We start from the raw sequence: 26,869 nt of genomic DNA on the forward strand, positions 1-26,869 counted from the left end.
AAAAAATATCTTGAGTGTGTGTACATTGTTCTGTAAGGAGGACAGATAAGGTACTTAATTTTCTGAGAAAGGGAATGCTGTGGAAGATGTTTCCTAGAGTGGAAATTCTGTTTATCCACTACCTGTAAAGAGGCCAATGCAAAGTAAAATCGACACAGAATAAAAAGTTGCAGAAACAGTTTAGAAAACGTAATTTAAAAACTTTAAATTCTTCAAATTTCTAGGTTCTCATTTTTCAACTTCTATTTGTCAGGTGCCTGAACTTTTGCTTTTGGGTAAAAGCATCTTAGTTTTACCAATTCTGAGGTTTTTTTACTTAGCTAATACTAAGTCAAGTCAGTATTAATGGCATTTCACTTTGAGTGACTCACCGTGACAGCTCTTTTCCAAATATGCCTAGAAGCAACTGCAAAAAAAGAACAGTAGCATAGTGCGTTAACTTTTCTGCAATGACTTTGACCATAAATACTTGCCAAAAATATAGGACAGAGTGGTTCAAATCCCACTGATGTGTGGCAGGGCTCTAACCCATTTTCTCCCAATTCCCAGGAGTGTTAAAATCATCAAACGTTAGGTCAGTGCTGCTCTGTCCCAACAAGCTGTGTGTCCAGTCCTACTTCTGGAAAAGCTGCAGTGTTCACTAGCAAGCATGGTGCCATTTCTAGCGGCAGCAGCAGCCCCACTCTGGGTTGGCCAGCACTAGTGAGGGGGGAAGGTGTCTGATAAGACGTGCTTCACAGCAGATAAGGTGTCTTGGGATACCAGTGGGATCACACACCACCAGGTTATTTATGGAGGGAAGTAGCTTCTTACGAGGCTCTCCTACTTTATTAAGCTGAAGTGAGCAAGGTATTTTAGCCCAGTGAATAAGATAATATCTGGATGCTACACAGACTTTTTTTCCACAGGTTTTGTGAAATGTGAAAAAGCTGCATGACACAGCATTCTGTACCATTGCATCTAAACCCATTTGTAGTTCCAGCTTTTTTTTACTTCAACGTATTTGGCCCAGGGCCATAATAGTAACAACAAAATGAAATAAGAGAGCCTGTTTACGTAAATATAAACCATGAGAACACCAGCAATGGTACTCTGGTGGTACTTTCTCTTTTCTCTCCTTGGCCAGAAATAGCAACTGAGTTAGCCTTGGCTGCTTTTTTTTTTTTTTTTTTTTCCTGAAAAAGATGGGAAGAAAAGCTCCAGCAAGGCCAAGAAATATGCTGGATATTTAAAATTAGGTTGCAAGATATACTTTAGCTTATATGATGGATAAACAAGAGTCGGTCACTTACCTGAAAAAAGCTGTATAAGGCTTTCGCTCCATTGAAATTAGGGAAAAAATTCCCACTAGATTAATTATGAATTTTGAAAGCGCAGTTCTGTCCTTCAGCATTGTCCCACCATCGCTGCACGCGCAAGTATTTTGACTAAACAGTCTCAGATTTCATTAGTATAGTTTCTTTTTAGAAAACTTGTGCTGACATTACTAAAACTGTAATAACTTGATACAAGAGTGAGAAATAGCAGTAAAGTATTTAAAATACATCTTGATTTAAACAGATTCCCAGCTCTCTATAAACACTGGTTCATTGTTTGAATTTTCCATATTCGTATTTCATACAGGTCAAATAAAAGTGACTAAAGTGTTTAACAAAAAAGTTTATTACCAAAATACAATATTAAAGTCAATAAGTGACAAACTCCTGTAAAGCAAAATAAATTATTCTAACATTGTACAGTATTTCAGAAGGTAGTTAAAGTAGTACTACAGACTTCGCTTCATAGTTCCAAAGAGTTGTCCATCAGGAACACAATCCTAGAGAGAGCTTAAGGCATGCAGCTTAATGTGCTGGATAATTTTATAAAATGAAAGTAATCCTATTTAATAAGATACAGTATCAGAATTAACTGCAGTCTTTACATGTCAGTTTTTTAATTTTTTTATACTTTGGCTATAAAAGCAGTGCCATAGTGTTACAATACCTTTTCTTAAAAAAATACATGTACCCATGTCCATGAATATCAAATGCAAATGTAAATTTCTATTAAATATATTTTAAATGTTACTTTGAGCACCAACTGTACATTTAAAAAAATGATTAAATAAGTGCTTCTGAAGGAGGAAAATACAATAACTCTGACTGAATTCCACTCTATTTTTCCAGGCCAACCATAAATTGGAAAGATGAAATATGCACCTATTTATCAGTATAGTCTAGTATGAATGAAGTTCTCTCTTTAGTAGAAGTACAGGCATTTGAAATAAAGCTGCAAGTTACAGTTCATATCACAGAATAAAATCTAAATTAAACAAACAGCAAGTGAATAGCCGGTCATCTGATAGTGCTGTGATAGAAGATCCAAAAATATTTTAAAAGCTTAAAGAAAGGGGAAGACCGCAGTGTTGGTGACTTTGAAATGTGCTTAGAAACCCTTACATAACATGCAACCAAGCCAACCATACACTTTCTAAAGCAGATAACCTGAGAAATAATTTGCTTTCAGAAAAACTATGATTACTTCACATGCAGAACTTCTGATAAAGTCCATGGGGATTGAGAGTGGGTAACTAATGGCAAGCAGCATGGAGACAGTTTATAAAAAATAAAAATCTCTGTGCATATGGGAAATAATTATTTGTTGGCATTTGTTAGGATTGATAATGGATTTTAGAGGCAACTAACTTTCTACTGTTTTATAGGAAGATGAGGTCAAAAAGAAAAAAGCAGTGAAATGGCAAGGAAAACTGAATAGATGCATCCTGCACTAATCCCATTACAATGAGTCCTGGTGCATTATACTGAATGCTGCAAGCGTGCCCTGCACATACGCCAATATTGTTAATTTTGACTCAAGGTTACTTGCTTTTTAAGTCTTGGTTCACTGCCATCTCCTTCTTAGCTTATGCATGCAAGTTTTTCACATTTTTATCTTTCACTAGCTGGGTAACTTTAAAATAATAATCCCTTTACACAGAAATAACAACGTGGCAAAATACTTGTTTCTGTGAATGCTGACTGGTAGTTTAGCATTACGATGGATCTTGTTGTACCTTTACTTTTTTCAACAAATGGGATCTCTGAATGAGAAAGTTGAGATATATTCCAGATAATGTACTACTTTCACATGAATTCTACGTTGAAGGTAAAATATCGGTGTCAACAAGACAGCATTAATATCCCATTAAAAGTTTACTATCTCTAATTGAATTTGAGATCATGTAAATAAATCATGTTTTTCAAATGTAAAATCCATCTGTAGGAATATGAAAAATAACTTTTAACTGAAAATAATGTATACTTATTTAACATTTGTATTTAAATTATCTTAAAAATCTGACACAAGAATGCTTTGACATTATATCCTGAACAATTTTTAAAGTAAAATGTGTACTTTTTGCTATCTAACTTATAAACAAAATAATAGATATTTAACCCAAAACAACAAGTCAAATTGAGGAAATCACTTGAAAACTTATCATCAAATGTACTTGGAATCTTAGTGCCTTTACCCTGGCTTTCAGGTTTTGTGCTGCTTTGTAAAGCTGAACAAGACTTGCTGTTTTCTTTTCCTGTTTGCCACTTCTAGTCAGCGACAGCGCAATAGACCGTACACTGCATATGCCACGTTCTTAGGTTTACAGTGGTAGCTTATTTCTGCTAGCAGAAATGTATAAATAAAGTAACCATAAAACACTGTTTTTCTAAGAGTAAGTAATTTTTTAAGTAATGAGCTACTAAAACTCAGGTAACTCTATCCCCATGTCAGGAACTAGGCATGTTTCTGTGCGTCTGCCATTCATTAAAAGCAGAAATACATGCCTGAACTAGAAACTTTAAATCTAGCTGCTAAAGGGCTTCTTTGGAAATGTTACTACTTCACTTGATTGAATCATATATTTCAAACAATTTAAGTAGCCAGCTTTATACATAACTGCAACAAAGTTGCCAGGTAATTAGCCAGTATAATAACATTCCAAACTGATACATAGCTGAATGTCTTCTACTGCAAACTGCTGTAACTGTAAAAAAAATACCTCCAACCCTACCCCACTAACCCACTGTAATTTTAGAAGCTAAAAGCTTTAAAGAGATTTCTATGTGTTTCTCAGAAAACAAAGTAATCCCTAATTCCCTTTATGAATCCATATTATATGTATTAGTAAAATTTATCCTACAAGTGACTGGATACAGTTTTTGCTTAAAATATTGTTTGCCTTTTTTAAAAAAAATATTATTTTCTACAGGAAGATTACTCTATCTTTCAGTGAAATACTTCTGCAGTTACAGCTCTGTCAGACAAATGGAAAATTTAGACAGCCAGTGGGATTTCAAAGAACTCCAAAGCACGTAGGCATTTCTCAAAATCCCACTTTGTGCTCACCCACATCTTTAGCAATCTACATAGGTTTAACGTACATCTCTTTGTGGTAATTACTGTTAATATCTTGTTCTCATTAAAAAACATTGCTCATACATACTGTAAAGTATTCACCACAAATTAAGTGATATATGATAAGCTTTTTTTTTTTTTTAAACAGTTCTGCTGAATGTGTCAAGAAAACCATTACAAAACAGCAGGTTATTATTATAAAGGATCTTTTATACATTACCAATTCAAAAGATAGCAGTTTTTCAGTCAGGATACAATCAGACAAATAGTTACTAGCTAAATGCTTCTAGGCTCCTCAGCGCCTGCTGCTCTAAATCGATAGAAAGGAGAGCAGTCTTTGTTGAAGGACTTGGAGTTCATAAGGCCTTAAAAACAGATTGGGAAAAATGAAACGCCTATGCAAGCATTCAAGCACACACATGCCCTCACCCATCTCCCGTCTCCCTACCTTCCAGAATCCAGGCAGTGGGGTTTATGAGATCGTATTGTAAAAATTTTACCAGGTCTGTTGCCAGTTTCAAAAAAGATGGAAGAAGAAAAAAGCTTTTTAATTGATACAAAGTTTTCATACCTTTGGGTTTTAATGTACTGTACTAACGCACTATTACTGACTAGTACCTGACAATAAAAGAAAAAAAAAAATCCAACAGTCCTACATTCTTGGCACCATATAGAGAAAGAACAGATTAAAATGGATCGTTCTATTCCCCACTCCTTATATTTATCGTTTCAATGATTAATCGGTCTCTGGTTAAAATACTGTACTGCTGAAACAAGGACTCAGGATGGGAAATCAAGTTTTGCTTGCAATTCTTCTCTTTAGCAAGTTTCTCAGGCAAAAATTAGGAAAGAAAGAAAATATTCACTCGAGAAAACACTCTCTTTAACTTACTGCTTCACCTAGTTTGTGCTTTGAGTTGTGCTGTGGTCCTTATTTAGAATTATGTTTATGATTTCACCCTCATGTTCTTTCATATGATCCAGCAGATTTTCTTTGTTGGTAGACTCAAAACCACAAATGCAGCAGCAGAAGAGAAGAACACAGTATTCTGTGCCAAGATGGGGTAGAGTGGAGTTCTTTTCTAAACTGCATGAGGTATTCACCAAGTTAGGTTTTTCATTTTCATCAGAACCTGACATTTCATTCGTAGTCTGGTTAGTAGACTCTGTAAAAGACACCAAGTTGTCTGAACTTCCTAGTATAGGTACACTTTCATCTGTGCCTTCTAATAAGGTTTTGTCAGGAAGCTGTCCTTGAAACCTGAAATAATAAAAAAAACCCAAACAAATATAAAAACGTACAGTTGTTTTTTGACAGGCACTTTATTTTGGATCAGAGTTGGGTCCTTTGAAAATTCTAGATGATAGGGCTTGAAAGTAAGTCAGACATACCTGCTGCTTTGCGAAATTGCATCATTAATAGCCTTGTTCACTTGTTCATAGTTGTAATTTTGATCACTTGCATGTTTCCACATGTGGGACTTCAGGGATGGAGGATGGCTACATACATATCCACACAGAGAACATCTGGGGAAAAAAAAAGTAGAGAAGGAAAAAGAGAAACATTTAGAAGTTAAATTTTATTACTTCATTAATGGATTAGTTCTTCCAGATGGGTAAGTGAACAGGGAGATACATGTCAATCCTCTTCTGTCTCCCTTTTCAGTTTCATAACTAGGTCAAGTTAGTTTGCAAAGTTTCATCCTGAAATGTAAGACTATTTGTAGGGTCTGAGAATTTTTAAGTTTGCTTCTTCTGACTTCTTAAACAACTCAATTAAAATCTTAACTGTCTGGCCTGTTAAAAGGGTTTAAACACTGAAAAAAATGCAATAGTTCTGATGACTGCAGAAACATGGAGTACATCGGTGTGGTATCTGGCAGGCAGCTAGTGAGCTCACTTTGCCATTGCTCTGAACCAAGCAGGGGCTGTGTCAGAGCACTGATAATTTTAATTAAACTAATTAAGTCTTTCCTGGTGTAGCATATATTAGTTTATTTAAAGATCACAGAATTGTTCAAGTTGGAAAGAACCTCTTGAGATCACCTTGTCCAATCCACCTGCTCAGGCAGGGTGAGCTACAGCAGGTTGCTGAAGACAGTGTCCAGTCAGATTTTGAATACATTCACAGATCGAGATTCAGACAGGTGACAACTTTGTCCCTAGCATTTTCCATCAGCTCAGGTACCACAAGAGTAAATTTTCTATTTCCCTATAAAACACTGTCTCATACAGTAAAGAACAAAACCTTGAACAGCAAATCCTATTTACACAGAGATGTAGTGTATATTTACAGACACGAATAACCCAAGACTTATCAAATCCCACAGGACTTTTCTTCGTACATGAACATACAACAGAGGAGGTTTTTTTTACAAGTGTTTTCTAAGACGATAAATTAGTCATCTCAGCATGAAGGGGATGATACTGCACGACATCACTCCAAAGCCAAACAGCACTCACGGTAAAGACAATGTAGCTCCTTGTCATCTGGATGAGGAAGATACTCTGCTTAGCTATTTGCTACTTTGGAAGTCTGCAGTTTCTCAAATCACATGGAAAAGACCAGGATTAATCAAAGGTGACCTTGTTCTAATTAAATTATAGCTAGGAATGCATCTCAATCTATCTCATTCCTCAGTGAGAGTAAGATGTTTTCTGCTCAAGCAATGGGATCCTAGTATGTTACACTTTCTGTAATTCTTGAAGACCTTTTCAGAAATATAACTTGGAAACACGAGAAGGCCTACATAAAACTGTGTTATATGCTACAATTCAGTAAAGCTTTACCAATTATCTTAATGACAGTAGGATATCGTCCTTAAATGCCTTGCAAATAATCATATATAGGAAACTATTTCTGCTCAGCAGAAGATTAAGGGAGAACAGCAAAAATCTCACAAGTTAGGTGAAGGCATGGTACATTACCTTGCTTATGTAGCAAGATAATTCTGTCCTGCTAGGGAAAAACAAGCATGTCCTTCTAGCTCACTTGATTTGGAATTTGTAAAAATCAACAAGTACTCTTAATTCCATTCTATATGCACATGTATTCCACTAGTTTTATCATATGTATGATTTTTCTGCGCCACAGACATAGCTTGGTCAGTGTGTTGGTAACAGTGAATGAAACAACAGGTCAGTGTTTGTTTTTAATCCCTTTTAATTAATCTCATTTTTTGAAGTACATTAATTTACTCAGATGATTTACTAATCAGATTTACTTTGCTGAGAACAATATCATGAGCCAAATGCTGCTGACTGCTTTAGCATACAGTTCAAATCAAAGACACAGAAACTCAACAGCGTTTAGCCTGATGCACGACGCTTTACGATCATATACATAATGTATAATTACAGTATATGCAAGACATTCCCAGAGAAACAAAATGATTTACCTCTGAGTTTAGCAGTAGAACCCTTTCAATTCTATAGCATGATGTGCCCTACTGGTTGACCTATGCTGAATTATTAAACTTCAGTGTTCAAGTATATCCTAAATTGATCTACTGAGGAAAGAATTATCTTGCAGCTTTTGATAGACTATTTCCTTGGGGACACAGGGACCAAAGTGTGGAGGTTTTCAGTAATCTTTGGTAATACTAGGAGTACTCAGCAATACTGTACAAAGTATGACAGCAGAGCAAATAGAATTTAATGCTACTAGGAACATTTTGGGCAAAAAAATGCAGTGGAAGGACTCTGAAGTTGTATAAGCATATTTTCTTGAGAAGAAACTCTTACATGAATGTGCTTTATTTGCATTCTCCCTGTTGCCTTTAAAACCTTCCACTAAGAAATGTATTCCTGATTTTCTTTCCCTTCCCAGCTTTTATTTTTTGTTGCAAATTAGTAGTAAACAATTGCACATATTTGTGCCAACTTTCTCTCATCTATATACATAAAACACCCATCTCTATGGACAGGCTATAAAGGACACTCATCACTTAAACGTGACTGCTCATGCTAATTGTTAACCAGGGCAGTGATGCCAATCCGGATTCTAATGCGTATATGCAAAGGCTGTGCCTAGACTAGGATATCAAACAAAGCCAGAGAACATTCCTGGGTACTGGAATTTAACAATCTATAATGTTAAATGTTAGAAGTGCCTCTGGCATGGTTTTAGCACATGCATTCTCCCAAATGATCCCAGGCATGCTTTGGTAACTAACACAGTCCAAAACCTACTTGCAATAGGCAGTTTATATGCAACCACCCCATTCTGGAAATAAAAAGCTGAACCCTGTACCAGAGGGAGGTCATGGACATGTTTAACAAGCTAGCCTTGAATGGGAATGCTACATCAAATCTCTTTTTCTCTCTCTCAAAAAAGTCACTGGAACAAAGAACAAATCTAAGAGGGAAAGGAATAGAATCTGAACTCTGCTTTGTATCTTAACACAAGAAATTCACTACTATCACAGCTTTTTGCCAAATTAGAACTGTTACATACTTGTACTGTTCCATTAGCTGCACTGCCTGATGCTCCTGGGGGTGGCGCCTCATATGGCATTTCAAGCTATTCATATTTGTGGTGGCGAAGTCACATACTCGACATCTAAAGAGACAACAACAAGTAAACTAATCTGACAATTAACTGCTAACACTATTCCAGAAATAAAAATCTATGAGAAAGCAAAGGGACCTGGAAAGACTACAGTAAAGGCTAAAAATATTTGCAGAAGTCCAAGTGATGACATTAACTTTCAATTTAAGGACCACGGGAATCTTTTGCAGCCCAAAAAAAGCCTACACCTTTGAGCAAGAATCACTAGGCATGTGGATTATGTTCCTGCCTGACATCTCTATGTTGTGCACCTCTACTGAAGTTGGTAAGCATCACAAAGCATACACGAGATGTGGATGTACTTGAATGGATGCAGCCCTGGTGCAAGTTGCTTGGCTAAGTTATGCAAAGGCAGAATATGACCTTAAGAGTTACAGGAGACATAGTGTATTTAGAAGTGAGTCTTGCTCCTCAAGAATGCAACAGCTATGTTTCTCATGACATTTTAAATGCCAATCTAACTACTTAGTAATAAAATGTCTAAGTTTCAGAGCATTGTATCTGAAATAGGAGTCAGGGACAAGATTAACACACTTAGATTCAAGTGCACCAAGACAAGTGTGTCACATCATGCTGTCTAAATTTTTATTTTTTTTTACTTCTGTCATAATATCTTTGTATAAAAACAATACCTAAACCAGGATCTAGATTTAGATCCATGGATTTAGATCCCAAAGTATTACACAAAATATTATGCTATTCATAGATATCAATATACTACCGCACAAGCTTCCTGTATGTAACATATTCAAACAGAAGCCATTAAGCTCAGCTAAAACTCTGTGTATTCATTAGGACTCCAGTTGTTTCTTTATTTGAAATAGTAAAATGTACAATGTTTACTAAGTCTGGTCTATAGTGTGAAACAGTTTGAGACTGCAGGACACAACCCAGGATTACTCACTTTCTTTTTGAAAGGACTTAAATGTGCTGTATTAAAATCCAGAAGGTATCAAATCTACAAAAATGCATTATTGGAGGCTATACAGTTTAATTTCCAGCCACTTTTGTTAAACAAATAATAAAATATGTTTACAGCTATAAAAATGGCAGCAATATAGTATGTTGCTATCTGATACTATGAAAGGCTTGAGGAATACATGTTTCAGAAGGAGAAATACCATAAATACTGTATCTTTATGGTTTTTAGGCTATAGCTTAAGTATCCTAGCAGGTCTGCAGATTTGTCTAAGGAGTTTATGAAAAAATAATAAGAAAAGCAAGCCAGATCAGTAGGGTTAAATTTTGTATGCAGCAGTCTGTATCACCAGTGGAACATTTTCAAAGGTTCCTAAATCAAACAGGCTGGCTAACACCAATTCAGAAAACTACGATATACAAGACACTCTACAGTATCTGCTGTTCCAACCCCACTGAGTAACAAATAACAGTAATAGGGAAGAATCTGAGGAGAAAAAATAAAATCTATTTGTAGTCCACAATTGCTGTCTGAGCAAACATTTTGCAAATTTTTCTAATTGTTACGGGATATCATTATAACGCACAAATCAAAACACAACATGTTTTCTTGGTTTGTTTATCCAAAAGCGAAAGTCCCTGGCTGAGCTCAGCATTTGATGGTGCTGAGTTTCCAGAACTCGTATTAAAAAGACAGAAGTGTATTAGCTCAAAAATTGTATTAACTCAGATCTATTTTCTAGCCACTAGAGAGGGACAGAGATCCACACTGAATAAGCACAGATTGAATTTGCAGGAATTTATGGGGCAACCAATTGAAAAATGCATGATTTAGTCTTCTGCTGGGGACCTGAGCTCTAGTATGATGTGTGATTTTACATATCAAACTTTCTATAGAAACCCATGTAACATCCCTGTAGAAAAGTTATAAAATCTAATCCTAAGTATGTTAACATTGTCAATGAATTCATTAATTAGTTAATTAATTCATTAATATTGTTAATTAATATCCTACTAGTGTTAATATTGTTTGAAACCTGTTAAAAAGATGAGGGGATTGGCGACAAGGCAAAGGGCAGAATTTTGCCACGCTCTGTAGAAGCCGAAGTAGCAATATGACAACGGAGAACACTTTGCAATAAAGCAAATCCGAAATGAACTTAAGTGTGCAAGGGGTTCGAGAAATATATTATTACTACTGGCCAAAGTTCAGTATTCCAATGTAGTTATTTCCCTTTCCACTTCTGAATGCCTCAAACTGAAAACAAGCAGTAGATTGCTACAGCAAAAGATGTATCCTGGAAAAGTTAGCAAATCTTAATTATATAGTTTGAGTCAACCAGCAAGTGTGGCTCCTTCAAATTTGCAGTAAAATTACATAATTGAAATTCTTTAACAGTACCTTCGAAATTGCATGAACAATTAAGTAACCTTTGTAGTTAAAACAAATCAACGAGGCACGTGGCATTAGCGGAGCAGTAATTGAGACACTCACCTATATGGCTTATCGGAGTTATGAATTCGCCTGTGATTTCGTACCCCAACGTAAGTTGTGCTTGTGTAGTCACACACATCACATCTATACAGTTTCTGAACTGAAGACTTATTTCCTATATGAAACAAAATCCAATATTTTAGAGTTGCATTCAGCATTGTAAGGAGTTCACAGTTGATAATTTCAGCACAACTGAATTACGGAACAGGAATTAACATTTTAAAGTAATACTTTTAAATATCTATAAATATTTAATACTTTGAAGTATCTAGAGTGAACTGGCAATGGACATCAAGATAAAAAAGGTACAGTTTATTTACTATGCTGTTCTGAATTCATCCTACCATTTACTGGAATTATTGAAATTTTAGGAAAATACATTCTTTCTCTCTATGCAGACACTGTTCTTCTTCCTGCAGTTGGGTTAAAAGCCTGCGTTACAGCAAAAGGTGATAAAATGTGGGAACTGCCGAACTGAGCCGTTCCACTGCTTTGCAGAATGGATCAAATCAAATTACAGGAAAAGATGGGCATTGAGAAAGGACAAGTTTCAAACCGGCAAACAGAAAAGAAAAGCAAAAGGTCTCCTGAAGCATCTAAATCCTCTTTATCATTCACATACACTCACACTTTGAGAAGGATCTGAGATGATTAAAAAAATAGATACCTACCAGATGTGTTAAGAGATAATTTGGAACTTCTCCAAATTACTGAAATGCAATTGTAACAAACCCCATTCTTTTTCTTTCCAGAATGAACGAGACTCTTGAAAAATTAATGGTCACAGAGACAAAGGCTAATGACTAATTTAACATAGGAAAATGTGTGCCCTCAAGTGCAGTTTGAATATTTTTGAGATGTAAGTGTGCAGACTTAACCAGCCCTATTCCTGCTCCTTCACTGAATAATGGAACTGATTTGGGTTAAAATATTAACATTTGGGAAGATGGATGATATTTTTTATGCAGGTCATTTTCCCATTCCAGCCTACCATGCAGCCTTCATGCCCTCCCCATATGAGGGAACAGCAGAAACACGAAGGAACACCAAGGTTGGAGCTGCTTAAATCAGCACTACTGCCAAAAGAAACATCAAACTAACATCAAACGGTTTTCTTTCTGCATCTAACCTCTTCACTCGGTTAAGTAATTCTACTTTTTTTTTTTTTTTCTCCAAGTGCAAGTAAGGTGCTCAAGTCCATTTTATCTTTACACCAAATTCTTACTATCTGGCTGAACAGTCAACCCATTCTTTTTAGTAAAAGAAGAGAGGAATGAGACAAGGAGACTGAACTCAGGAGGAACTGTAGAGTTTATCTTGAAAACAGAAGTTCCATCTCCTAAGTCCAAAACAGCGAACAGATTTTGTAAAGATAATTTTGTTTTGGAGTCTCCTCTTGATGATACTGGACTCCAGTAACCCAGACTGAAACTTTTAATTATCAAAGCAACAATTATGAATCTTTACGGTAAAACTCTCTTAAGGAGACATTGCAGAATAAACTAGTAGGACAAGTTATCCAAAATGGAAGTTCAGTTTTTCACTTAGATTTTTTTTTTTTCCACAGATGGGCACTGAATTGTGTCAAAAAAAGTTTTAGATATATTATTCTGAGGGATACAGTCAAACAGCTTACTTAAACAGTAAAGGAAAATTCCCACTAATTAAACTTTCACTCCAAAAGTCAGGACTTTTGGTTCAAGACACAAAGGAATGACATAGGGTTGATAACCCCAGAGGGTTATTCTGAAGAATATATAGTATGTCATACAAAATAAAATAGCAATCTGAATACAAAGACAGTCTGAAATAAAATTTGAATAACGCTGTGTGTACCAAGATAACAGAAAAAATATTTTATATTTTTTTACTTTAAAACATGACACAGTGCTCACTCTTGTAACATTCTTATTAAAAATAATATGGAAGTGATATATAACATGCACTTTTTGCAAGTCAACCTTAAAGCAGAATAGATCAGATTTTTTCCTGCAGTATGCTTATACAGTAAAATTGATTAGGGCTTTTTTTCTTTAATGTAAATTATCAAAACAACCTTAACTATATACTTGGAGACTTTGGATTTTATATTTCTACAATTATTCCTTTATGAATGCACACTTATGTAGAAGACCTCAAATGAACACAAAGACACTCACTGGGCTGCAGATCTGCGGGAGGGCAGGGGTTGTGTGAAGGTTAAGCTATTGCATGCTCTACTTGAATGAGTTTTCCATCCTCAATTCTGCAGCTTTAGAATAAACTGCTTCCAATGTATTTTCTGCTACGAATTTGGTATTTTATTGGGCAGGCAGCATAAAACAAACAGTATCTAATGAGACTTTCAAAGCGTTATGCAAACATATTTCCTATTGCATAGTTGTAAGTGGCCAACCACCCCGCAGCACACACTTAGGAGCAATTATTTATACCAATCACTACTTTATATTTATTCCTTCAACAAAATGGACATAAATTCTAATACATGATATAATCTCTCACTGTTGCAAAATAGCAGTTGTATCCCCCACTCCCTCCACTGGCTTATTTCTTGCGGGTTTGGGGCCTTTTTTGCTTTCTGGATGGAGGATATCAGGTCTCTTAAAAGCGAACGTGGAAATGACAGATCTTTGTTCTAGCAGCAGTAACAGGTGCTCCTTTAATGCTGCTTATTACCCTATTCCTTCATTAATAGACATTTACAATCTGATCATATCCAGTGTCATAATGCTCCCTTTTAATTTATTGTACAACCATGATGAATAAAGAGACTTTTAGGACTAACTATTTCATAAACAAGAAATGAAACTGTTCCAGCTCAGGCATCTTTCACATAAACAGATGCTATGCCATAAACTTCTTTGTTTTGTGTCGCTTTATAGGGATGACATCTGTTTGACAAGAGTTTGCTGTACTGCAGTGGTGTTGCAATTTGATTATAAATTGGTTCTGAAATAATTTAAGCATTCCACAGTATGAGTTAATAAAAGTTTAAAAGGAGAACTGTTTTCATGCAAGTCACATTACTAAATTTCATGTGGGGTAAACACTCAATTAAAGTGTATGGCTGTAACACTTTATAAGATAATAATGAGCAAAAATATTTTGGAAAAAAAATCTCTAAAGTAATTAAATGGAAAGCAGGCAGTTTTCTCGAACAGGGTCTCCTCTTTCAGGGAAGTTAAGTTACAAGATCAGCATGTAAACCTTAAAACCACCTCATTAAAACATACTATTTCCAAAAGCAGATAGGCATCTTGATTTTCAGCCACCTTAACAGGACTTTAACTCAAAAGGTACAGTGTTCCCCCAAATTTGACATGTTTCAGGCATTGCAAGGTAATTAGTTATTCCTGTATCATGACATCTTTAAAAACATTGGTTTGAAACAAACAAAACAGAAGTAATAGTCCAAGTTATGCTCAGAGATATTTGTAACAAACTAAAATAAAAATGTTTTATTTCCTATCACTTCCATTTAAAATATTTACGCTATTTCTTCTGAAGAAAAAACCCCACTACCTAATGGGAAACGTTCCCACTACCAGCAGACCCTCCCTAGCCTTTTTCCTGCCTTCCTCTGCCTTCAGATGGCTCTCTCAGGCTGAGGTCTTAGGGATGTAATAAGCACTACAGATCAACTTCCTGAATTTAAATGCCTTCTGCATTGATCAGGGCAAAAAGGAGCTGGGAAGGGTCATTTTACCTGTGGCTGATAAGGTAATTAACTTTTACATTTCTAACTCGTATACTGAAAACCAGAAAAAGAGGCAGCGTGAGCTAAGAGAACTGAAGTCAAGAGTTAAGGATCTCAGTCTATTCTGACACGTACCACGTTGCTTTAGACAAGCCATTAATTCAGATTAGATACTAGGAATTCTTTCTTTACACTGAGGGTGGTGGAACACTGGTACAGGTTGCCCAGAGAGGTGGTGGATGCCCCACCCCTGGAAACATTCAAGGCCAGGCTGGACGGGGCTCTGAGCAACCTGATCTGGTTGGGGATGTCCCGGCTCCTTGCAGGGGGGTTGGACTGGATGGACCTTAAAGGTCCCTTCCAACCCAAACCACTCTATGATTCTATGATTAATAGTTCGAGCTGTCCACCCTGGCTCATGCTGGTTAGTACCTTTTTTTCACAAGTAGTTGCATCAGTTTCAATGATTACTTTCCCGCTCACTGATCAGCTGTAGAGATGAGAGTAGAACCCAGAAATTTCAACTGCAATCTAAGTACTATTACAGTGCATATTTTGCTATCTAAACAAACAAGAGACCATAGTTAGGACAGAAAAGAGCTATTTGCACAAAATGGAAATACTTCAGCCCACAGTTGTTCAGAGGTGATATAATTACTAGTGTTTTTCCCCAGTGTTCTAAAATTGCAAAATACTAATGATTACATTCTGGCCTTCAGAACAAAAATGCTGTAAAAATTTTCAATAACTAACTCACCAGAGAAGAGGATGTATTCAAATTGCAATAATAAATATTGGGCCTCCAGGATTTTAAGACCACATTTTCTTGTAAACTTCAAAATTTCGCTATTTTTCTCCAGTTTTACTACCTTTAGACATCAAGAGTTTGGGGTTTCTGTTGTTGTTGTTTTTAAAACTAACACTATTAAATTATAAGCAGATACACAATTAAACAAACATTTAGAAAATGCATACCTACTGTTACCCTGACAACTATTACAGATACAGGTTGCATTTTTAGAATGCCTTATGATTGCTTTTCTAGGGCTAAAACAAATTACTCATTTTGGACATTACCATAATTAAACAGAAATTTCTAATCACAGAATGGACGGTATTGTATGTACATGCTGACAGCAAAGTACAATACCACACTGAGTTTAAAAAAAAAGCTTGCTTTTTTTTCTCTTTTACTGTAGGTGACTTGGAAAATACTGTAGTCACTGAAGGAAGGAAAAAATTATTTCTTTTTTTCTGAAAAAATCAAAGTAATACTTCATACCAGTTGTTTTTCATTAGAAGAAATACAAGGTCCCATTATAGGGGCTAAAAATGTCTTACCTACCAATAAATGTCAGTAAAGTATGTCAAAACTGACTATGGTAAATTTTGCACAATGCAAAGAACATACATTTAAAGTTAGGAACAGGCATGAAAACATTTCAGCATGAACAAGATCTTAAAACCAGTTTTATACAAATACAGCACACAGAAGTAATGTTATGAGTGACTTGAAATTCCAAGTGTAAATATAAACAGTACCTTCTCTTTCATCTACCTCATTGGAAACTATTAGTTTGTTAGGTGTAGCTGTTGAAAAGATATCTGGAAGACTGTGTTGTTCTCTTTCATGATTTCGCAGTTGGCTCTGAAAAAAACAATTTCCGATGTTTAAATACTCACTACAAACACACACTGGTCACTTCAAATATTCCAGTCATTTGTGACATGGTTACTTAAGTTTTAATGACAACTGTTATAAAATGTATATTAACATATATACAGTTTATCCCTCAGGTAATTTTACTAGAAACAAAGCAAAGTAAATAACGTTAATTAATAACATAAAGGATTGATGAGAGTGACTGACAGGATTACAGAATTTGTGTTTATTTAGAAAATAAATTTCTTCCCTCATTCCCATAGACAAGTAGCAAACAGTTCTTCCTCCAAAAGTATTATACTCCAAAAGCAGTGTTGGATTAAAGGTTAGAGGACGGCTTCCGTGAAAATTGACTCAGTTTTCATATTACATAGTGACTTAAGAATATGTTGTTCCTGTTTCTACTTGCTTAGGGAAGAGATGGGAGAGACAGCCTGTTGCCATCCCACCCGTACATTGTCTCAAACTAGGACTAAACAACAGTAAACATGCGAAAATTTGCACTACCATTGCCTGCAAGAGTTTCAGCCGTACAGCTAGATACTGATGACATCTTTTCTGTATTCCTGAGTACTGAATTGAGTACATAGGAACACACTCACCAGCACTAATGCTTAAAATAGCGATTATAAAAATGGCAGAAGTATGTTATTCTGCTCTGGTGTGTCATTTTTCAGATCTAAGCTCTGCAGAACATCCAGACCAACACAACAACGGAGGAAAAAAGAAAATAATTTCTGCTTAAAAGTGTCTCATGTTACCCCCAAATGCCATGACTACTTTTGCACACATTCACAACTAGCAGGCATGTTTGAGCATTCTTTTAAAGTTCCAACTATTAAGTTCTCTGATGCTTCCATTTCTTCCTGTAGTTGCTACATGTGGGCAGAAAAGCAACATGATATTAATACGTCCATAAGATGGTTCTCAGGAAAATAACTTAGGTGAGGAAGCAAGTTTATTTCAGTGGGTAAAGCAGAATAATTATAGCTGAACTGTATATTTGGAAAGTGCTGCTGGCAATAATCCCCAACTGTAATGACAATAAAGCCAGGACGTCAGACTGAATTAAGTTAGAAAGCGGGATCACCAGTTATTTAAAAAGTAGCAAAATAGGTTATTTAGTTATTACAGACAGGCACAGGAATGAACTTTACCTTATAATGAAAGGATTCTTCACATTGCTTGCACTGATACATTCTTGTTTTGCAGTGGTTGATCATGTGGCTCTCTAAATCCTTACTGTTGTCAGCAATGTGTTCGCAGATAGGGCACTGGTACGGCTGCCTCTGACGATGGACTCTCAAGTGTTGCTTTATGTAGCCCTTATTACCACTGCTATAATGGCAGAGGCGGCAGCGGTAGGGTCGGTCTACATTAGGTATATATTCGACTAGGTTACTTCCAGGAATATTTGCATCATTTGCATTTTGGCATTGTGCGTTGTCTTGCAATTCTTTCAAAATGTCATCATCAGAAGCATTCTGATCTGTCCTCTCCTTTAGTTTTTCAATGACAGTGAGTAGTGACATACTGATGCCCATCTTAATTGGTGCTTCTGATAACTCTGGCCTTTCTTTCTGTATCTCAACTATTGCACATTCACTTGGGTTTAAGCCACTAAACTCCTCTGAAGGATTCTTAAGTGAGGATACCACTTTAGAATGAGCCATGCACGAGCCATCAGCTTCTCCTTGTCCTGCACCTGCATCGACGACATCTTCTCCAGTCAGAGTCCTGAAGCTAGACCTTGTTAGCTCTGCAGCTCTGATAGGCATCGTAACAAGAGCCTCTGCAGCTAATGAGTGCAGTCGTAAAGACTCTGAATTTGTCCTTCTTCGTGCAGGAGGCACATTTTCATCAGTTGTTACATTTTTATTACAGCTTAATTCATTATCTTTCTTCTCGGTATTATTCCATCCTATTATTACTTCTTGAATTTCATGTGAACGATAAACTTCATCAGGTTCTTCACAGTTAACATGGGACTCCTCTGAGATTAATTTTTTTTCTGTTTCAATGTCAGTGTTCATCAAGAAAGGCTTTTGTAAGACACTTTCTTCAGCACCTGGCAAACGCTCTACTATTACATTAACGTGACCCTTTTTATTTGGACTACAACTGATTATTTTCTGTGCTGATGAAAGTAGGCTATCAGTTATCATATTATCCTGTTCTGTATCTGATACAGTCTCCTCTAAAACCTCTGTAGTAGGAGAATGCACTACAGACTGATTTAACATCTCTTCCTCTTTCACATTTGTTCCTACCGGTGATTTACACGACAGCTCTTCAGAATTGCAAATCTGAAGTTGAAGAGAAGGTTCACTATGGATATCAAGTTCACTGTTTTCCACAGAAAGAACAACTGTATCCACGCTGTGAGGTGTGTGAGTTACAACTGTCTCTGACAAGTTGGTAGTTTCATTTTCTTCCTCAAAGATCGGATAGGAGCAGTCAACCTCACCTGCATGTTTCCAAGCATGAGTTTTCAACATTCTTTGCTGACCACAGGTGTACCGGCAAATTAAACACCTGTACATGCCATACTGCTCATAAGTATACCATTTTCCCCTACCCATTTCAGGCATACGAGTAGACTGAGTTACATCTTTACATTCCAGATTTCCTGTTTGATTAGTCCCTGTTTTGACACTGCCTTCCACTGGCCCTTGCAAAAATGAACTTGTGACATTTACACATTGCTGCACTTTCTCATGGTAACTTTGGAAGTGGGATTCCAGTTCTTCTTGGCTTTTGGAAGAAAAACGACATTCTGAGCACATTAATATCACTTCATTTTTCTGCCCATGTTGTTTTATATGTTCTTGTAGTGTTAACAGAGAAGGTGACAGAAATTTACATAGACTACACTGGTAGCACGTCACCTTTTTTTTGCTTTGTGGAAGACATTCAGTCACAAAATAATCTGCTTGTAACTCTTCAGTCTTTTTAGTAGCAATAACAGATAGTTCAATTGCTTTAGCTGGGATTTCACAAAGATCATCTGCATCAAATGACTGTGCAGAAGCATTAGGATGGGAACGTTTTTTCCCTATTAAAAGGCATCTTTGTGACTTCTCACTTTCAACTATTTTGCTTAGTTTCTGGATAACATGGATTAGTGGATCAGTTTTACATTTTCTCTGATCTTCGCTGTTCTGCAGCGTTGGGCCAACGACTGTTTCGGAAATCAGCACAGCTTCCTGTTCCCCGATATTTGGCATCAATACCGCAACACTGCTTCCTTCTTCCATAATACCTAGGAGACAGGGTTTTATAAAAAATTCAAATTTATAGATGCACAATATTAAAAATACAACCCAGTACTATTTAGATTTCTCCCTCTACTAAATATGAAGCCTAATGCCACTGATTTAATAAAAACTTCGTAGCCAAAGACTTTGAGGACGTTTAGTGGATAGAGTAGATGCTATTCAATACAGCTGGAGGGAATCATTTCAAGAGAGCCTATGATAGCCTGCCTCCAAGTTGTACAAGGGCAAGATAAATATTTTTCAAGTATAAGCTCATTAGCATTGTTACAGCTTTTTCTTTTTCTTTACAAGGACTATACATCTGAATGCTAGACACTTAAATATACCAATCAATAGTAACTGGCATATTTATGTTTAAAAGCCACAATATGATATGAAAATGTATTCCTAACATACACTGATGTCTCCTAAAGCAATGACAATTTGCAACAGCACAATTTAAAAAATAAGCTTTTTTTTCCCCCCTTGAAATGTTAAGAAAATAAAGTAATTCTGGTATTTACTTTCATTAGTCATTTAGCTATGACTGTATTAAAGACCATCCAAATGTCAAATCATACTTCTTACTATAAATGTAATTTTCTAGAAAAGCTACTAATTGTAGCTTTTTCTACAATTCCTTAATTGTAGGGAAAATCAATTGGTACTAAAGTAATTTTTTTTCTATTTTGAGGGAATAACTATTTCCACTTACACTTCCTTTAAATATATCTAACCATAAACCACAGGCAATAATGTGGTACTGTTGGAGGTTAAATTACAAGCCAATACGTATAAATTTACACGAAAACATACTTTGTGATGTGGGCAAAGCTGTGGGGTGAGGAGTGGAGGAGTCAGACAAAAAGTCTAACAGTGATGTTTACTTCTGAAAAAACGTCTAAAAATAACCTATCCAAGTTCCACTATATATAAACACACACATATATTTTAGCCACAACATGTATTTTTATATACTATATATAAAATCTAGAACATAAAGAGACACCAGATATTTATCAGTCATCCTTGAAAATATATCCTAAGTTCTTTCATGTGCATTTTTTTTTTTTTTCAAGAAAGAAACATAGGCCAAACCAGAACTCCCAGAACTGGTCCTAAAGACCCATGAAATCCACGCTTTTCTACTTGTGGATTTATCATACAGGAATATAATGAACAGACATATGAGACTGGGTTCAGTGGTGCCCCTTTCCTACTACAGAAAAATTCTGGGCAGAACTACTCAAGTTACCTTTATTTGCCACTCAACTTACAATTCAGGTTATCATCAGAACTATCACTATAAGCAATGTCAGTATCATTCACACTTCATATGCTTATGTCAAATTTTTCAAGTTGCAAATGCAGCAATATTTGTCAATTCTGAATCATTAAGAAAGACAAGATTACTCTCTTCAATGTTACTATTTTTCAGTGTTAGTTTGAAGAATATGTACTCGGTAACGGCTAAAATCTACATTAAAATTGAAAAATTAGTAAAATACAAATAAAGCCATAGGGTAGTGGATCCATGATAACTAGAAAACTAAGCTTCTTAAGGCCTTGTGCCTTTAGCTGGATCTATGTAAAGAGATTAAAAAATATCAATACTGCACTGCAATGGTAGATCAATTGTAAGAGGTAGAAATTAAAAGATGAACATATTTAAAACAGAAAAAACTATCATTTTATGTAAGAGCCTGCTTATTTAATTCAAATTCAGTATTGTCTTTTTAATAGGAATCAATGTATGTATCCACAGAGTTACTATTAAACTGAAACATCCAATCATTTAACTTTTTAAATATAAACCAGCAGATGTCTCGATTTGCATTTTCTGCTTCAATTTCTATTATCTGTTTGACTCAGTATATGGAATGACTAACTCTTGTCTATGTGGCTAGGAAAAATTATACGCTTTTCATGTAACATCTCCAATTATATATTAATTTAAAATAAGTTTAAGGTTATTATTTAGTTATGCAAAAATAGTTTGCTGTTTGTTTCATGCTGGCTGTAATGTATTTAAAAAACATTGTGAAAAGTAAACAAACATGCTTTTTCCCCTGAAAGCAGATATAACATTACACGAAGTCCTGAAAGGAATGATGCCTACTTGAAATATTTTCAATTTGAGAAGGAGTTAAGGAAAATTCTAAGCACATGGCACTACTTAAAGTTATACTTGGTACTTTTAAAACTTTGGAAGTAATGCTAAATAGGCAAATATTTCCCCTACCTTTTTCATCTGAAAGCAGCATAGAAACTAAGAGGAAAGGTCTCAGATGGACCACAAAAGAAATATGCTGCTATATACTACCGCTGTCTCAGAAATGCTAACAGAGAGAGCAGCTCCAATGTACTGAGTGGGGATGCCTGCGGCCGATGCAAGCTGTCCGACGGGTAACTCTGCTATATCTGTATGTCAGGCATTCTCTGTTTATAGTGAGTGCAGTGCTTACTGCTGCAGACTTTGGTTTTCAGAACAGTGCATAAATATCGGACTTTAACAACTACATGGCTTTCACTAAGCACAATGATGATTCAATCTCCCACGACATAAAACTTTAGTCTGGCAATCGGCTCTGCCAGCACGTCCCCTTTGCGCAGCCCCCACAGTCATTACAGTGCGGGGTCTGGGGTGACAAACGGGCCGAAGGGGAAGATCCAGACCAGAGAAAAAAGCCTGTGCGCTGGAGCTGCCCCTTCCACCCGTGTCAAACACCCACTCGAGCGGCGCGGCGCAGACAGGGTGCGATGCCTCCGGCTCTAGGAAAAGCCAGCCACCGCTTTGTACAACAATCCAACTCGGAGAGGCCGGTCTGATCACATCGCGGCTCCCCAGGGCAGGGAAACTTCACCAGCGGGAGCTCCGCGCTGCCAACGCGCCCGCGGACAGCGGAGCCCCTGCCCCGGGACTGCGGTGCGGGGGCGTCCGGCCGCGGACCCGCGACTCCCTCCTGCAGGGTCCCGTCCCGGTCCCGTCCCGTCCCCGCTCCTCGCCGCCCGCCCCCGCACCTGCGGCCCCTCCCCGGGCGGTGCCGCTTTACAGCGCGCAGGTGCCGCCGGCGCGGCCCTCAAGCAGCGGGCCCGGTGCCACGGGGTGGGCGAGGAGCAGCGCCCGCCGCTCCGGCGGCCGAGCCGCAGGGAGCTGGCCCGCCGGGGATGAGATGCGATGCGGTGAGGTGAGGTGAGGAGGGTAGGGGAGGAATGCGGCCGCGGCCCGGGCCCGGCCCAGGGAAAGCTCCGCCGGGACCCGCAGCCGCCCGCGGCTCCGCACATGGGCTGCGGCGCGCCGCCCCGGGGCCTGCCCGCCAGCCTGCCGCCGCCCCTCGCGCCCTACCTGCCGGCCGACCGCCGCCGCCGGGCCGCCGCCTGCTCACCCCGGCGGCGCCGCGGGCCCGCTCTGCTTTTTACCTGGGTTTAAATGAAGAAAGAAAAAAATTTTTTTTTCCTCACCCCCGGCCACCGCTTCAAGATGGCGACGATGGAGACCGTATCACGTGACCGCCGGGTTCGGGTCAGGTGACCGGCGGGTGGACGCTGCTCCGCGCCGCCGCCTCCTCGCCGTTGCCACGGCGACGAGCGCGGGCCCTGTCGTGGCCGCGCCCCGTCCCTGCCGGCTGCCGCAGGGCCCGTGGCGCCAGGCACCCGGGCCGCTGGGGCTGTCCCGGTGCGGGGCTGTCACCCCGCCGCCGGCCCCTGGCCTCCACGCTGGCTCCGTCCCTAAGGCGCGATGGAGCCGTGTCCCGGGGCGGCTGCGCCCCGCCCGCCCTGTCCAGAGAGCGCTGCCGCCGGCCTCCGGCGAGGGCGGTACTGGTGCAGGCGGCTCCATCGACAGGTTGATCGCCCTAACTCCAATCTCCACTCCGCGCGGAGACCCAACAGCAGTGCACAGCCGCTCATGACGGCCCAGTGCGGCTGAGCTGGTGGTTTTCTTCCAAGTCTCAAAATAATCTCTCTTTACTTTGCAGCTCCTGCACTCGGGTGATCTTCTGGCTTCTTGCCTTTTTCAGTCAGGAATTCCCCAATATTCCAGTTCCCAGGGCCAAGCGGGCAGCACGATGCGCTTCAAGAAATTGTATAGTCTCCCAAAAGGTGTTTTCTTTTAGCAGAGTTTTCAAATTATAAACATCCACAGTTAAAACAAAACCAACACAAGAACTCCCAGATTTTGTGTCTAAAATGCAAATCCTTGAATTATGCACCTCTGTTTAATTATGTGAAGTTTTAAGACACTTCAAACCTCATCTTACAGTCTGTGATTTGCTAAGATAACTTTGGTAAGATTTTTTTTTTTTAAATAAATTGCTGTGGAGAAAATGCAAGGATACAACCTATCTTCTTAACCCCTACTGAAATGTTTCATTAAAAAAAATGAAGCTGCATAGTCAGTCATAATGTCAAATGTAGTAGTAGTAGTAGTAGTAGTAGTAATAATAATAGCAGCTTGTTTCAGCTTTTCCTGCCCTGTTAAATGTAGCCCTTTCAAAGAAAGTTGATCATTTTCCATGGACCCTGTTCCTTTAAAAGCATAGTTTGCACTTCTGTATTTGTCATAGTTTAATTAACCAGTTATCTGGATTTAATTACTGTTGTAGATACAGAACTCTCACCCTCCTTTACCCAATCAAAATACGCTAGGATCTGATGTGTCTGGATTAAAAACACTGGGTTGATAATGAGTAATGGTCTCCATATACTCTGTTATTCCTCTCTGTTGTAATTAAAGCTGGAGTAAGTTAAGGATTTCATTATCCATGTAAGTATGATTGTACAACAAAAACAGGTATAGATTTTACACTTTTACATTAATTTGAAAGGCTTCTTAATTCACAAAGTTCTTTTCTTATTTTTCATTTTCATTGCTTTCAAGTTGAAGGAGAAATGAAACCAAATGAAATTTGGAGAAAGCAACAATCCCAGAGTGGTAGAGATGAAACACTTGTATTGAGCATAATATGTTCAGAATGTTGATGTTTTTGTAAAAGTTTATACAAAATTGCTTCGTTATTACTGTAAATATGTTCAGAATGTCAGTGGCATGAGTTTTATGGTAAACATTATAAGCTTAATTTAAAAGACTAATGCATAGTCTAGAAACACCAACTAAATTTAGAGCTACATCAGCAAAGATGCTGTCTTGAAGTAAATACATGCAAAGTATACACACTGTTTTGTGTAAGCTTTTAAAATAAGAGAAATCTGCGTGTAGTAACTTGCCTATAAGTTGTCTGTTTATTCTTTGTGGCCTCAGTCTCAAACTCTTTTCAGTCATCAAGATTAATGATTAGACTTATTTTCATTAATGACCTGTACAGCAATGAGTTATATAGTTGTCAATAAAAAATTCAATTTAGCTCATGAGTTTTCTATACTTTCCTGCCTGGCTGTTCCAAAACCATTCCAAAAGCTTTATAATTTTCACATTATTGCAGTGTATTAAAGAAATTAGGTCCCTGCATCTCCTGAGTGGAGATTAAATAAACTGCTTCATAGCTCAAGGTACAACAGAAATGAATCCTGCATGGAGCACGGGTTGGAACAGAGGCCTTGGCTTGTACATCTCTTCCTGGGTGAATGGTGAACAAGAGTACTATGTGAGCACTTTGAATGGCATGTGAAGAAGTAGTTTTTTATTTTATATTTCACTTAAGTTTTAGATCTTGGCAGCTTGGAGTTTAGACTTTATCGTGAGGTAGATCCACCATAAAAAAAGTCAAATTTGCAGTAGCATTGCAACACTGTTGGCAACCAGGAATTTTCCTATCATCTTTATAGACTAACTGCAACACATAAGCCTGGACTTATTTTTCTCATTCTTTTTGGCTGGCTTTTGCTTATTAGTGTGTAATCACTCATAGTTCCTTAACTTTATCATAACATTTATGCAGGATTGACATATAATGTTTATTCACAATATAATCTCTTTTGGAACTGCAGAAATAGTGTTCTGCTGACCACCATGATATATCCAGACAGATAGATCACAAACATCTGTGTTTATGTTTCTGTATTAATTTTTATATTTCTGTATTAATTTTAACATCCATGTTTAACATCCATGTGTTTTATACTGGCATATTATGGAAGAGCTGTGGGATAGTGGAGTCTGTTTCATAGTGTCTCTATCTGTGTACTAGGTTTATCTGCTCATAGCTCTTCTGTATCTGGAAAAACATGTAGAGTGCATAAAATACAGTTGATTGTCATATGAAAAATGAAGTTTTGGGAGTTTCTCAGCTACAAAATGGTGGAAGAATTTACATGTATTTACATAGGTCCATATGTATTAGCTACTTTGAGTTATCAGGCTGGCATCCTGGGAATCCTTACTGTAAAATGGATCCTCACACAGGGGACAGTTTGACCCTTTAAATATAGAAGTTTGCAAACCTGGTGTATAACATATGAAAATACAGAGCGTAAGAGAAGAGTGGTAAGAACGCTATACAGAAAAAAGTGATACTCTGTTATTGGTTTATGAAATAGGACTATATTCTGAGAGAAAATATTGCAGACAAATTAAAAATTTTTAGATGTACGGAAAAATTATAGAGGGAAAAATGAACACTGCTTCATTTAGAAAGACAATGCAATAGAACATAATAGATGCATAAGGATAATAAATGGTATAAAGAAAACAAATTGCACTTTAAATATGCTTCTCCTAGCATTACACTAATTAGATATTCAGTGAAGCTGAATGGCTGAACTTTCAAAACAGGCATGGGAAGATTTAGAGTTTTTTTTCCTTATATATGTGTAGTTAACCTCTGGAACTCATGGCTACAAGATATTGTAGAAAACAAAAACTTTGTAAGATTTAGAAAAGAATTTTTTTTTTTTTTTTTGGTATATATAGAGAGAACAT

At 37.4% G+C, this 26,869-nt stretch overlaps 1 protein-coding gene across 4 annotated transcripts; it reads right to left on the bottom strand.

Moving 5' to 3' along the window:
• Nucleotides 1-1,639: 1,639 nt before the first annotated feature.
• On the bottom strand, nt 1,640-23,484 carry ZNF507 (zinc finger protein 507). 4 transcript variants are annotated; one of them, XM_086758146.1, is made up of 7 exons: nt 23,455-23,484; nt 17,893-19,997; nt 16,615-16,720; nt 11,376-11,490; nt 8,849-8,953; nt 5,785-5,919; nt 1,640-5,653 (listed from the first exon to the last, which is right to left on the bottom strand). In XM_086758146.1, the coding sequence occupies exons 2-7, from the start codon at nt 19,990-19,992 to the stop codon at nt 5,293-5,295; spliced, it is 2,922 nt and encodes a 973-aa protein (XP_086614272.1). In that variant the 5' UTR covers nt 19,993-19,997; nt 23,455-23,484; the 3' UTR covers nt 1,640-5,292. The 4 variants fall into 4 exon arrangements, with proteins under 4 accessions (XP_086614272.1, XP_086614273.1, XP_086614274.1 ...); XM_086758147.1 differs by lacking the exon at nt 23,455-23,484 and adding an exon at nt 23,413-23,438; XM_086758148.1 differs by lacking the exon at nt 23,455-23,484 and adding an exon at nt 23,339-23,399.
• Nucleotides 23,485-26,869: the final 3,385 nt, after the last annotated feature.

The sequence above is a fragment of the Chlamydotis macqueenii genome, chromosome 13 (assembly GCF_036417535.1).
Source record: "Chlamydotis macqueenii isolate bChlMac1 chromosome 13, bChlMac1.mat, whole genome shotgun sequence".
In the NCBI taxonomy this organism is placed as follows: Eukaryota; Metazoa; Chordata; class Aves; order Otidiformes; family Otididae; genus Chlamydotis; species Chlamydotis macqueenii.

Bases quoted from the DNA above. Each gene is read 5' to 3' on its own strand.
- ZNF507 (XM_086758146.1), bottom strand. From the start codon at position 19,992: ATGGAAGAAGGAAGCAGTGTTGCGGTATTGATGCCAAATATCGGGGAA. The intron at 16,721-17,892 runs GTAAAGTTCATT...TGTTTTTTTCAG, and splicing joins AAGAATCCTTTCATTATAAG to AGCCAACTGCGAAATCATGA. The intron at 8,954-11,375 runs GTGAGTGTCTCA...TTGTCTCTTTAG, and splicing joins AACTCCGATAAGCCATATAG to ATGTCGAGTATGTGACTTCG.